Genomic DNA, 14,661 nt, shown 5'->3' on the forward strand with positions numbered 1-14,661 from the left:
ACCTTGTTGTAATTAACGTGCCATGAAGTCGGCTCTGACACCTGGAGACCCTGTGACTGAGTGATGTCCGCAGCGTCCTGTCCTCAACAGCCCTCCTCAGCTCCTGCAGACTCACACCTGTGGCTTTGTTTATGGAGTCAATCCATCGCATATTTGATCTTCCTCTTTTCCTGCTGCCTTCTATTTTTCCTACAATAGCTAAATTTGAGAATAAAATCAAGAACTGTTTAAGTAAGATATTTAGCAAGTAAAATTAGTTTTATACAGACTTTAATAACAAATGTCCATAGTATATTAAAGGAAAACATTCAAATATCACATATAGCATGTCTCAATTACGTAGAGTATACATCAAATACAAACAAAAAAGAAATTAACATTTATTAACTTATATTTTTATATTTGCTCATGGGTCTTTTCTAAATTTTCAATAATAAGCATATAATCCTTTCACAATGGAAAATTGTAATAACCAAAATGAAGAGAAAAGGAATGTAAATGGCTTATTATATTGAAGTAAAAATATCCTAAATATACATTTTTTACAGATAAGAATATTGAATAAATCCATATTTTCAATTCTTCATTAATGTTTTATTGATTATAATAAAAAACAATGAATTTTTATATTGAATAAATTCGTTTTCAATTCTTTGCTCATTAATATGTTTTATTGATTATAATTTAAAATAACATGTTTTTATTTTGCCCCCTGATATATAATTCTAAATGTCACTTATGTGACTATACAGATGAGAATAGGAATATTTTTCAACATTTTAGATGCAGGAATTCTATTAAATATTAAAACATAATTATATGTTTTATTAAAACATAATTATAAACCACAACTATTTAAAGTTTCCATAAACAGTAAAAGAGAAATAATATTGATGGAATTCATAAATAGTAGGTACTTTGAATATTGTTTTTTATATGTAAGTATCTTAGCCTGGTTCCCAAGAAAACAGCCTGAGGTGAAGATGAGGATTAATCTTCAGGAGGTGCAATATGAGGGTGATAAGAGTAAGGGACAAGGGAACTAAGTCAGGGACAGAAGGGAAATCATGAAAGATACTGCCCCCACTTCACTATTACCCCATACAACAAAGTCAATAACTTGACTGGTCTGGCTGCTGGGCCTCACCTCGCTGAACATCTGTATACAGAAATCAGACCTTGTCGCTGTCCATCAGGGGAAGAAAGAAAAGGGCTCCTGTTTCCCAGTCATCAAATCTTCACCCACAGGAAGTTACATCCACACACCCCCCCCCGCCCCCCCCCCACACACGGACTTCTAGGTTGCATTATCTGGCCCCTTTGGTAGTTGCTTAGACCTGTTGCCCTATGGTGTGGTGCATCATCCAGAAACTGAGGGCAAATGGCTGGTTAGCCTGACTGTGCAGTGGCAGTTAAATGTTACAGCAAGGCTTCACGGACCTAAGTGGAATAGGTCACCCACAGCAGTAGCCGAGCAGGAGCAAGCAGGCGCAGGAAACTGTGCTGAGGGAATCTGAGGGGGTGTGTATATCTAGTGCAGTGGCTGCTCCTTACGTGTTCAAATGTGCTATAATCTCTTCCATTAAAAAACAAACACTAAAGCTCAGACAAAAATTTAGTGACCCCTCATTCTTCCTGCCTGCCATCCTTTCTCTCTTTTAGAGTCAACGTTCTTAAAAGAGTTATCTCTAGTCACCGTGACACTTCTAAACTCGCAATTTTCTTCCAGGTATTATTCAGGACTCTCAATTTTTAAAAATTCTGTTGGGAGAGCTGATCTGTCGGTTCTACCTCTCTTTCACTATTTCCCCCTTGGTTCTTGCATTCCTCCTTTTCAGCGTGGATCCGATCTTTAAAACCTCCCGGCATCACTTCTCTGTTCTTATCTCACAAGCGTGTGACAGCTAATCACTCTCTCCTTTCTCTTCACCAGCCCTTTCCTGGCTTCATTAATTATTTTCCTTGTTTTTCCTCCAGCCTCACTAGCCATCTTATCTGCTTGATTTCGAGTTCCTCTCCTCTGCTCGTTTCTAAATGCTGTTGTTCTGCAGGGCTTTGTCCTAACGCACACAGTGAGGGTTGACTACTATTTTTCAACGCGCTCTCCAGCCTGTCTCCGCTTTGCTCGTAGCAGTGTTGTTCACTTAGCCACACGCTGTTACTTTGGTTTCTTAGAGAAATGCCAAGATCTGGTCCTTCTCAAGGCTGTGCACTAGCTGTTTCCTCTGCCTGGACATCTTTTTTCCCAGAACTTCAAATGATGACTTTTCCTGTATTTTGGATCTGAAGTGAAAATGTCATCAGAAAGGACTTCTTCAACTACTAATCTATAAAATTCCCCAATTTCAACCACATTTTCCTATTATATTTTTTCTTGGCATTTGGAAGACTCTTACTCCCTTTTTAATTGTTCCATTAGAGTAGGCTCTCTCTCTCCCCACTGTAGGACCATCCGCTGAGAGCAGGGCCTCCCGTGTCTTGCTCACCAGAGTGTGTGAAGGACCCATTATAGCCTAACTCAGAGTAGGCATACAATGAATAGCTTTTAATGAATAACACTAAAACAGAATTATAAGACATTTTTACTGATCAAGTAACCTAATATTTAAAAACAGTAAATACCAGAGATGGTATAAAGGTGTGAGTATTGTGGGATGGTCACTCACTCTTATACTTTGAAGTTGGGTTATGACTTGTTTTAAAAAAGTATTTTGGCAATGCACACCAAACACTTAAATATGCTATTTGATCAACTATAAATAATGACTGATTAATTAATTACAGCTTGACTCTCAACAATACAACAACTTATACCTATAACATTTTGCCTATGGGCAAAAGTTATACATATATGTTGTACAATTGTTTTGAATGTGCTTTGTAATGTCTTCACTTATGGTTCAGTAATGCTTAGTTGTTTTTTCTTTTCCTGCTCTATTGAGGTGTAATCAACAATTGTATATATTTAAGGTATTCAACTTGATGTTTTTATATATGTATATATTGTGAAATAATCACCACAATCAAGCTAACATATCCATCACCTCACAGAGTTACTGTATTCTTCTTCTTTTTGTGTGTTTGTGGAGAGAACACTTAAGATCTACCATCTTAGAAAATTTCAAGAATACGATCCAGAATTGTTAACTATAGTCTCAGTGCTGTACATTACATGCCCAGAATTTATTCATCTTACGTAACTGAAACTTTATACCCCTTTCCCTCTCTCATCAGCCCCTGACAACCACTATTCTCCTCTCTGCTTCTGTTCATTTCACTATTTAGATTCCACATACAAGTGAAATCATGCAGTATTTGCCCTTCTGTCTGGTTTATTTCACCTACCATAATGTCATCCAGGTTCATGTTTGTTGTCGCAAATGGTAGGATTTCCTTCTTTTTAAAGGCTGAATAGTATTCCATTGTTTGTGCGTGTATATGTGTGTGTGTGTGTGTGTGTGTGTGTATGCCACATTTTCTTTATCAATTCATCTGTCAAATGACATTAGGGTTGTTTCTATTATCTTGGCTATTGTGAATAATGCTGTAATAAATAGGGGTATGATATCTCTTCCAGATCCTTATTTCATTTCCTTTGGATATACACCCAGAGTGGGACAGTTGGATCATATGATAGTTCTGTGTTTAATTTTTTGAAGAACCCCCATACTGTTTTCCATAATGGATGTACCAGTTTACATTTCCACCAGCAGTGTGCAAGTGTTCTCTTTTCATTTGAAAAAGGTCCATTGCCCGTTTTTTAATCAGGTTATTTGTTGTTGTTTTTTTCTATTACACTGGTAACAAGCATTTCAAGCATAGCATGAAATATATATTTTGCAGGTGTAGATTAGAAGGACATTGCAGATCGCTACATACATAGCATGTTTACAAATATCTGAATCCATGACTGCCTAGCAAAGCACATTATGTAAATTACATTTTGAATGTAACGTCCTTTTTTCAGTGTGCGTGTGTCTGCCTAAAATAATCTATTTTCATTTTATCTTTAACATTCTTATTTAATAGGACACAGTAAATATTATACACATACACAGCCCACAACTAAATAGAATAAATTGGACTTTAAATGGAAATGGAAACAGAGAATTTGCTTTCTAAACAATAAATTTTCACTTACCTACTAGTAAAATAAATCATATAAGACTCCCATAAACACAATATTTGGCATGAAAAAAGGGCCTCAAATACTTGCTCACTGTACGTGATATGTACTGTGTCCACCAACACAGGTATACTACAACGCCTTGGACAAGATACATTATTTTTCTGGTGTATATCTAGGTGATGTTGCAACAAATAACAAGTAAAAATAGTTTGAAAGTATAATGTCCTACATTAGCACTTAATAGCATTATTAAGTGCTAGAAGAAATATCTGAGAGTCTCAGTTAGCTTTTAAATATAATCTATCAAGATATATTATAGATTCTACCACTTTCTAAACAATTCCTGAATGGATATAGATTTATGATTAGCAACAGCCTTTTATATGTCTATTCATAGCATTTGAATTTACTGAAGTCATTTTCATATAAGTTAAACTCTTAACACTATACTTAAAATTAATCTTGTATCTTTTAACAATTAGAAATAAAAATTTAAGTCATAGTACTAATATCAGAACCTGAACGCTATGCTTTTCATTAGTTCATCCGTTGATTTATTGAAAAGTCTCTTATATGATTTAGGAATGCTAAGAGTTTTTATTGAGAATGGATTTTAATTTTTTTGTTAAAACGTACTTTACCTGCATCTTTTTAAACGCTCATTTTTTTCCCTTGAATTTGTTAATATGGTGAAGTATAATGCTGGTTTTTATAATGATAAATATCAATGTATTACTTAAACTCAATTTCATCATATTATCTTTTTAAAAACGTATACTACTACAATTAATATGCTAATATTTTATGCAATATTTTAACATCTACATTCACAGCCAAAATTGATCCACACGTTTACTCTCATGGATAGTGTTTGCTTGGTTACTGCAATGGACTGAATATTTGTGTACCCCCAAAATTCATATGGTGAAACCTAATTCCCAATGTGATGGTATTTGGATGTGGGACCTTTTGGAAGTGATTAGATCATGAATGGGATTCATGCCCTTATCAAATGGGCCCCAGAGAGATCCCTCAACACTTCTGCCATGTGAGGTCACAGTGGAAAGACAATAGCCAATGAGGAAATGTGCCCTCACCAGACACTGAATCTGCTGGCACCTTGATCTTGGACTTCCTAGACTATAGAGCTGTGAGAAATGCATTTCTGTTCACCTAGTCTATGGTATTTTGTTATAGTAATCCAAATGGACTAAGACAGTTACAGTATTAAAGTTATAGTTATAAGATTATAGTATGTATGTTCTATGTACTGTCTTGCTTTTTTCTCTAGAAGAATTTGTTAAAGATTGGAATTACCTTTTCCCTGAATGTTTGTTCTATTTTGTCTTTAAAATTGTCTGGGCCAAGTTTTTTTTCTTTGAGGAAAGATTTTAAACTAATTTAATGAGTACAGTGCCATTTGTTGTTCCAGTTTCTTCTTGAACCAGTTTTATTATATTTTATTTTTCCATAAATTTGTCTACTTCATTTAAATTTTAAACTGTATTGGCATAAAATTGCTCACAATGTTCTCTTATTTTTAAAACCTATAACATTTGTAGTCACATCCCATATTTCAGTGTCAATATTTTCTCAGTTTCTTTTTTTCCTTTCTAAAAAATTTATCTTACTAGAATTTATGCTTTCTCCCTCTATTGTTTTGGAAGTTTACATAATTTCTACAGTTTTTTATCTTCATTGTTCATTTTGTTTTTGTTTCTTTTTCATGTCTTAACTGAGATGCTCAACACAATAATGTAGCCTTCTTCTTTTCTAATGTAAACAATTAAGTCCTGTAAACACTTTTCAGCTGCATGTCACATATTTTGGTATATAATAGTCAGTATCATTCTGTTTCCAGTGTTTTCTAATTTCTGCTATGTTGACTACATTAACACACCAGCTGTTACGTACGTACGTTTTTGTAGTGTTTGTGGTTTTTTTATTGTTAACACCTCTTTTTATTACATTTTAGTCAGATAATGTGGTCTGTATAAAGCCAATACTTTGAAATGCGCTGACACTTTTTCTCTACGGCCAATTGCATGGCTATTTAACAAAAGTTCCACGTGGGCTTGAGATAGATTGCTGGGTGTATGTTCTACGTAAGTCGTTATATTAACTCTGTAGTTTGTGTCACTCAAATATTCTATATCCTTAAATCCTTACCGTTATTTTTGTATGGTTGGTTATACTAATTAAAGAAAGCAGTGTATTAACATCTTGTACTATGAACATGGATTTACCAATTTTTGCTTTGATTCTGTCAATAATTTTAAGCTATTTATTAAACGCATACAGGTTTAGAACTGTTATTTTTTCCCAATAGAGTATAAGCTCTACACTAGAAAGTTGTCCATGAGGGCATGTTTTTGCATCTGCCTTTTCATTATTTCATGTCTGATATCTGGAACTGTATCTGGCTCCATAAATATTTGTTGACATCCAAAGGAATCATCTTGGTGAATTACATGTTTTATCATTACATAACAACTTCAAAAAACACTACAAGTACTTTTTTTCCATAAAGTCTATTTGTCTGTTCTGAATGTAGTGAAACAAAATTTCGTTTTATTAGTAATGACTTATATTTCTATTTTTCATTCCTTTTCTCTCAATTTTTAGTGTTATGTTAAGTGTGTTTGTTGTTAATAGCACAAGTTCGTTATGCATAGCTGAAACTCTGCTAACTAAAGAGTTGGTCCATTGATTGAGATAACTCACAAATGTGCACTACTTTATTTTTTATTTTATGCTCTTTGTCTCTTTTTCTTCCCTATTTATTTTCTACCTCCTTTAATTATTTTGATTTGGTTGATTTTTCCCCTGTACTACTTTTCCCCTATTGTTTGGGAAGTTACGCTTTTATTTTTACTTTTTATAGATATTTTACATGCCTACCTATCACAACCAAGTCTAACGCTGAATCATATGGTTACTGTTCCTCTAAACTTAAAGGAAACTTACAGTATTTTAATTCTGATTATTGCTTCAGACTAAAATTTTTACTGGCATGTTTTGGCATTATTAAATTATATTACTATTATCATCATTTTCAATCAGCATTTCTTTAGATTTATCCTGATGTTTACTTTTTTTTTTTTAACTCATCATTCCTTCTCTCATATCACATTCCTCTTAAGGTTATTTTCCATTTTCCTAACATATATCTTTTGAGATTTCCTGCAGTGAGGGTCTATTTGTGATAAATTCTGTCAGTTTTGTGGGATTTTTTTGTCTTAAACCACCTTTATTTCACTCTCATACTCAAAGTTAGTTTCACCGGGTGTAAAACTTGAAGTTAGCAGAGACTTTTTCTAGGAATTTTAAAGAAATTATTCCACGATATTCTGACTTCCAATTCTGCTTTTGAGAAATCAACCATCAGTATAATTCTTGTAATTTATAGTTAATTTGTGTTTTCTCTCTGCTATTTTGAATACATTATTCATTGTTGGCTTCCTATGTAACAACAAATTAGTGCTGAATGAACTTTCTACAAAAATTTCCAACCTTCAAGTTGTGTTCTACATCCCTAGAGTAGCTTAGAGTAACTGGAATCACTATATAACTATATAGGACCTATCTGGTCCTAAAAAAGTAATTTATTTCTTCTCAGTAATGCATGGTTATGAACTGGACATAAGAATCAGAGCTCCCAGGGGCTTCTTCATCCATCTATCTGGAAGGTAAATATCTGATGGTCTCCATACCTTAGTGTCCATAAATCATTATAGTGCTAGTTTCACCTAGATTTTAGCCCTTGTCCTCCACCAAAACTGCTATTTTTTGGACCTTTGCAGTGTGGTATGTTCTAACAACAGTTCCACGTCTCTTTCTCTGCTTCTTGTCACGGGACCCTCCTGGAATAGCTCTGACTTCTCTTAGTCACTTGCACTACAGTAGTTCTAAACCCTGCTTGATTGCATATCCTGCAGCATCGGCAAAATTACTAAAATATCTGGGGCCAGCTGTCTGGTCTAGACAGAAGCCGTGAACAAACATGAGCAGATCTGAGATTTATCTCTTTTCCCCATCCAATAAGACTCTAGACAATAACTTTGGTAAAAATAGCTTTCTAATTTGCAAATTTATGTTGAATATTTAATGTTATATAAATCAGTTTTTTCAGTCTCAAAGTGCACAATCTCCTCCAAAATTGCAGTTCTCAATTTAGCATTGATACCAGGATATTTCTTGAATCTTTGGGTAAATACTAAGAGCCACAAAGACTCATGTCTGAAGACTGTATGTGCCTAATACCATGAATCTAACAGTCAGGAAGTCATGATGATTACATACCCTAATTCAGTACTAAACTGATTATTTTAATCTGAGGTGCAGCCAAAATTTGTTCCTTTTGTACAACTCTAATTTGGAAGTCTCTCAAGTGTGACTATAAAAAAATCATGGGTCCCATTATGGCTTAATCTACGCTCAATGTCACATTCAGAGGAACTACTGCTCAGCTCCAGAAAACTATAGGTTTTATTTTAAAATGCGCTTCACACAAAAAAATCTTCCTTAAAGACTTTAATTTTTCCAGGAAAGTACCTTTTGTGAAGAACATCTCTTAAGTGTGCAAAATTGATTCTATGGGGAATAGGTTTTGAGTGTCAAACAATGACAGATTAACACATTTTTGGAAGAGAGATTATTCCTAATTTTGGAACTACGTACATCTTCATTTTAAATAAAATAAGATATGGTGCCTTTGCAAGGAGAGTAGAGCCTAGTGGAATAGAAAAAACAGAAATCAACAATAATAGTAGTGAAATTCTGGTCACCAATTTCCAATGGGTATGTGTGTGGGGGGGGTTCCCCACATCAAGTGCTTGTACAGCACCAGCTGAGTATCCTAGAGTTCAACTCAATTCTGACATTATCTACCTGGAGATAGTGTCAGATCCCAAAGATTAAGAGCTCAGAACTACAAGACTGCCCCCTCCCACATACACGCTTCGTATGTCAGTTGTAAGTCCAAGTTGTCACCTCTGCTTCTCACCCACTGGCTGTAGACTGGAGGTTCCAACAACCCCGTCTTTGGGTTGGATTCATATGCTAGAGTGGCTTACAGAACTCAGAGAAACATTTTGCTTACTAGATTATTGGTTTATTATAAAAGGATATAACTCAGGAACAGCCAGATGGAAGAGATACATAGGGCAAGGAATGAGGAAAGATCATGGAGCTGCCTTGCTTTCTCCAACCACACCACTCTCCCCAAATCTCCATATGTTCACCAACCTATGGAGCTCTCTGAATCCTGACCTTTTGGATTTTTATGGAGGCTTCATTACATAGGCATGATGTAATGGATTAAAGCATTGGCCATTGGCAATTGATTTAACATCTGCCCTTCTCCTTTCCCCAGAGGTCAGAGTGGTGGGACTGCAAGTTCCAACCCTCTATTCATGGTTTGTTCCCCTATCAACCAGCTGCCATCCTTAGGTGTTTTCCAAAAATTACCTCATTAACAAAAGACACCTGATTGCTCTCATCAATTAGGAAATTCCAAGGGTCTTAGGAGCTCTGCACCAGAAACAGGAACAAAGACCAAATATATATTTCTTCTTATAAATCACAATATCACGAGGACTGCTAAATATATTGTGTTTATTTTGCACAGTGGTTCATAAGAACTTAGTAAAGAAATTTTTTAATGGGCTTGGGATCATGGAGTTTTTACTGTAAGAAAAGATGTTTAAGCTAAGATTGAAAAGATGATGAAGAATGATCTGATGGAAAACAGAGGGCTGGTTTCTCCAGGGAGATAGAGCAGCCTGTGGAAAAGCACAGCAGTTTGAAGCAGCACGATGTTCTGAAAACTGGGAGTAGTGTAATATGGCTGGAGTAAAAAGTGCTCGCAAGGGAGCAGCAAGAGATGAGGTAGAATGATAACCTGGGGCATATTCTAAAGAGTGTCTTCTGTTTAATGAAGAAATTTAAACTTCACCTTTGACTGCATTAATCAATTTGAAGTAAGAGAATGATGTAATATTTGCATTTAGAACAATGTTAATTTGTTATCATTATGAGGCATGGATGCTGGGTATTAGAATGAGAAATGTTGGGGCCAGGATGCCACTTCTGTGGTGAGATATAATGAGAGCTTGCACCATGACATTGGAGGTAGAGAAGGAGGGGTTGATCTGCAGGTAAAAGGCAGGGGAAGGAATTCAGATTGATTCTAAAGTTTCTTTGCAAATATAAGTAGTATCTACTATTAGCAGCTGGACAAAGATGAACTCAGGTTTGAGGGATACCTAGGATCATCACAGAAAATCTTTCAAGCAGTGTTTTTAATCTCCACCACTGAGATAATTCATAATAATTTATTTCCCAGAACACAAAGCTACCTTTACTGTGTAATGAAACAACAGTCCCCTTCTCTGACAGTGCCCCATTGTTCACTGGAGTAGAACCTCCATAGAGCCAAAGGCACACTGGGTCCTTCGTTAAGCCCTGGAGAAGCTAGAGGTTTCTAGGACTAAACGCATCTTGTACTCCACTCAGGAAACTCTTCAGTGATGGGCTCTCCCACTACCATGGGCCTAGGTGGGAGCAAGGCTCTGGCTCACATGCTGTAGCTTATCTAGGTTTGATCCAAATTATGTTTTCCACGTGGGTCAGGAATATTTGAAATATTGCATTAAGGAAAAATCCATTTTTGCTATGCTAATATAAAAACATTATTCTATTGTTGTATATTCAAATTATAATAATCATTTTTATAAATGGAGGTAGGTGGTTGAAGAAATAGTTTGCCTTACAAATTTTTCCTTATGAACTAAGGAAATACTACATGTCATTTGTCCTGAACTTAAAAAATGGAGCAGTAAGTTTCACCTGGTTCTGGCAGAGATTGATTAGCTGGTCACCAGTGCCATTTTTTTCTTCTCTCCAATATACACCCACACTACATTTCCCAGCTCCTTTGTAGTCCAGTATGATCATAAGACTGAGTGTTGACCAACGGAAGATAAGCGGACATGATATGCACCACTTTTAGGGCTGGCCCATCGTAACCTCTGACACATGACCCTTGACTCTCATATCATCACTATAGTGCCCTAGAACACGATGAGGACACCAGAGGAAAGCACCCTGGATCCTGGAATGATTACTTAGAATCTCACAGATCAGGGGCATTCATTTTGAAATTAAATGTGCAAGAAATAAATTTCCATTGTATAAACCACTGAGATTTTAGGGTTTATGCATTTTGGCAACTAACACAATTATTCCTAGAGCCCAGATAATGTAAATTACTTACTGCCCTGAAGGTTTCCTAAACAAGGAGCAGTATCAACACATGGATAGCCCTTAACAAAGGTTGTCTTTCCTCTCCAGAAGTTTCTGTAATGTGCAATATTTTGTCAAGAATTGTGAAGGGTTTGAGATTTTTGCCTTACTTTAAACTAACACATTAGTCTATCATAATTTCATAGATGCTGGCAGCAGACACAGGACTCCTTGGTCAAATGAAAGGACTTTTTCATCATTGCACAGCAAGTAGCATCACATGGATCCTCTTGTCCTCAAGTCCCATGAGACGATGGGGATACAGGCTGAGATGAATCCTGCACATGCAGTGAGTTTGGCCGAAGCTGAGGGACCCTGAGCTTATACTCTCCAGTCTTCTAATGGGGGCTGCTAGATAACTGCCCAATTTTGCCCCAGAGGGAGACATCATCTTCATTATGCTGGTTAGGAAATAAATCTGCTCTCTTCCCCAGTAGGTGACACTATATCTTCCAAGGCTGTTTGTCATACAAACATCTTTAAAAAGATGGCCTGGGACAAAAGCAAATACAAGATGTACAGAAATATCATGGAGAATTTCTCTCTCAATATGTTTTAGATTTCAGGTTGGATAACTAAAGAGCAAATTATAGAAAAATGCAGTGAGAGAGCAATTAGGAGATTTTCGGAAGCCACGGATTCTGTTTCTTCATTTGAAGGATGAGGAAAAAGACGTGCAGAAAAGACGACTAACTTGGCCAAGGTCACACAGAGAATCAGTGGGACCCTGAGCCCATTCTTCACGTCTTCTTCCAAGAAGAGTCATAACCAGATTGCATATGAGTGCATATGACTGATGTCCAGTCACACACGCACCAGGATTATATCTGAGTTTTAAAAGCAATACTCTGGAAGCAGTGTTTACAGTTGTCTGTGCTGGGAACCAGAAAACCTGTGCTCTCGTCACAGTTCTGCCAGTAACAGTTTTATGAAGCTATTCTGATCTGGCCACCTTCATGGACAATTAACTACTCTCTTTTCTTCTTTCAGAGTACGTTATTCATATCTCTATGATGTTAAATTTATACATTTGACTATGAATTTCTTAAAGGCAAAATCTGTTTCTATAAAACCATCTCAATAATTTGAAAAGTACATACACAAAAAGTAAAAATGAGCATTGCTACTACGTGATTGCTGGATTCCAGCTCTTATATTCTATGCTTTCTAATGTCTGGGCTGTGATTTATGCCTTATTTCAGTTATCAGGTTTACTTGCCTAGCCAAAAAACTGAATAAGATATTGTCTGCATTTGCGTTCTGTTCCCTTAAATTGTTGGCTCAAGCTCCCAGAGACAATAACTAGTTGCTAGAAAATGTACTTTGTCTCCTCCCTACCACATTAGATAATTGATAGATAATATAACTAACCACAGCACTACCATTATATTTCTGCAGTTGGCTTAGACATTCTCTGAGGAATGAGATTGCTAAATTAGAAAAACAAGAAAAAAAAGTATTTTTCATAAATCCTATGAAAATTATTGGCCTGTGCAATCTGGCTAAATAGTTAAATTGTTATCAGATTATGCTGTTATGGTGGGCCCAGCACAGCCTCCTACCCCCCCACCTTATCCGCAGCCGTGCCTACCTAGAAATTCTGTTCGTGCCAACATGATTGAAGGTGGACAGGGGTAAATAAGGGCAAGAGTTTAAAGCTGGGAATATGGTTGCAGTGACAACCACTGCTTTTTCCAGATAGTTACATTTTCAAAGACATCCACCTCCACTCCACATACAATACTCCAGCTTGTCTCTGTGTTTGCTTGTTTTCTAATCCTTCCCCTAATCACACCAGGAACAACTCTATCAGTCCATTACACAGGTTGATTAACTGATTACACATTAGTGAGAATGCGATTTAAATAAAAACATAAGGATATAAAGATATATTTTGTATGTAAAGTATATTCTCAAAATTATTAAGAGTAGCTACCTAATTGGCAAGATTATATCTGACTCTAGTTTTCTTTGTTATTTCTCTGTTTACAAAATTTTTTCACCAAGAACCCAATTTACTTGTACAATCAGAATAGTAATAAATGTTATTTTAAAAAATAATCTAGGGGGCGGAAGTCAAGATGGCGGCGTAAGCAGGCTCTGAACTCACCTCCTCCCGTGGACACAGCCAATTTACAACTACTCGTGGAAAAATTACCCCTGAGACAGAACTGAAAACTGGATAAGAGGAACTCCTGCAACAACGGACAATTCTAACTGGGGTAGAAGAGGCAGAGACTCCCTTCTGGAGAGGAAAAACGCCGCCTTCACAAGCCGCCAGCTTCACGGCCGCCGGGAGCAGCTCACAGGTACGCAGCCTCCCTGGAGACGCGGGGCCCTGAGCCGGGGAGCGCCCCCGCTGTGGGCATTTTGTGGACACAGCACAATCCACACCAGCGGCATAATATCTGACTTTGCTGCTACTAAAACATTGGGGAGCACCCCCAGAAAACCCGGTTCACAAAGAAACTAAAACGTGCCCTTAAAGGGCCAACACACAAACTCACCCGTTTCAGAAAGCAACACAAAATCACCAGAAAGAAAGGTGCATAGTGCTTTGGTGAAAAAAGACTCACCTGATAGGCCCTGAGTGCATCTCGGTGAGGGGTGAGACCTCTCCAGAGACTGGGACATTGGCTGCGGCCATTGTTGTGGCCTGGTGTGGGTGTGCTGACACAGACGCCATTGGAGTTCTCCCTGAGGCCTGCTAGCCCAGGGTCTGCCCCACCCGCTAGAGCACCGATTTAATCCAGCTCAGCCAGGGCAGGCAGCCCACCCTAGAGACTGGCCCCACCCAACAACAAGCTCTCAGGCAACTTGTGTGCCTGCATAGATTGGTGACTGGATTCTCTGCAGCCTGGCAACCGAGCCGACTTTAGAGGGGCAGGGTGTGTACAAGGAGTGTGTGGAGAGGGTGGGGAGGTGGTGGAGTGTGTGGGGCTCCTGCTGTGAAGAGACTGGGTCCACTTCAGGAGGTCGGGGTGCGCACACAGAGGACTGTGTGGTCTGTGTGTGTGGGCCTGTGGGTGGCAGGGCTTATCAGCTGCAGAAGATTTGTGCTTCTCAAAGACCCACATAGGGGGTTTGCCCCACCTTCCAAAGCCTGAAACAATTGGGTGTTCCTGTGCCTGAGGCCAGCCCCACCCAGCTGCAATCCTCAGAGAGCTGACAAGAGACCTAAAGGCTGGAGGCTTACAGCAATTGTAAGCACCTGAGCCTAACAACCT

General features: G+C 37.5%; 1 protein-coding gene across 2 annotated transcripts in view; it reads right to left on the minus strand.

Annotated features, from left to right (window-relative positions):
• Positions 1–14,166, minus strand: part of LOC147916514 (uncharacterized) — a 31,056-nt gene extending 16,890 nt beyond the window's left edge. For both annotated transcript variants that reach the window (XM_087434615.1, XM_087434616.1), the window contains exons 1-2: positions 14,011–14,166; positions 3–198 (exon numbers count right to left, since the gene is read on the minus strand). In XM_087434615.1, the coding sequence (XP_087290741.1) occupies positions 3–198; positions 14,011–14,068 (254 nt within the window). In that variant the 5' untranslated portion in view covers positions 14,069–14,166. The remainder of the gene's footprint in view (positions 1–2; positions 199–14,010) is intronic.
• Between the last annotated feature and the right edge of the window lie 495 nt (positions 14,167–14,661).

The sequence above is a fragment of the Ceratotherium simum genome, chromosome 8, assembly GCF_057802395.1.
Source record: "Ceratotherium simum simum isolate JZ-2026a chromosome 8, ASM5780239v1, whole genome shotgun sequence".
NCBI classification, from domain to species: domain Eukaryota; kingdom Metazoa; phylum Chordata; class Mammalia; order Perissodactyla; family Rhinocerotidae; genus Ceratotherium; species Ceratotherium simum.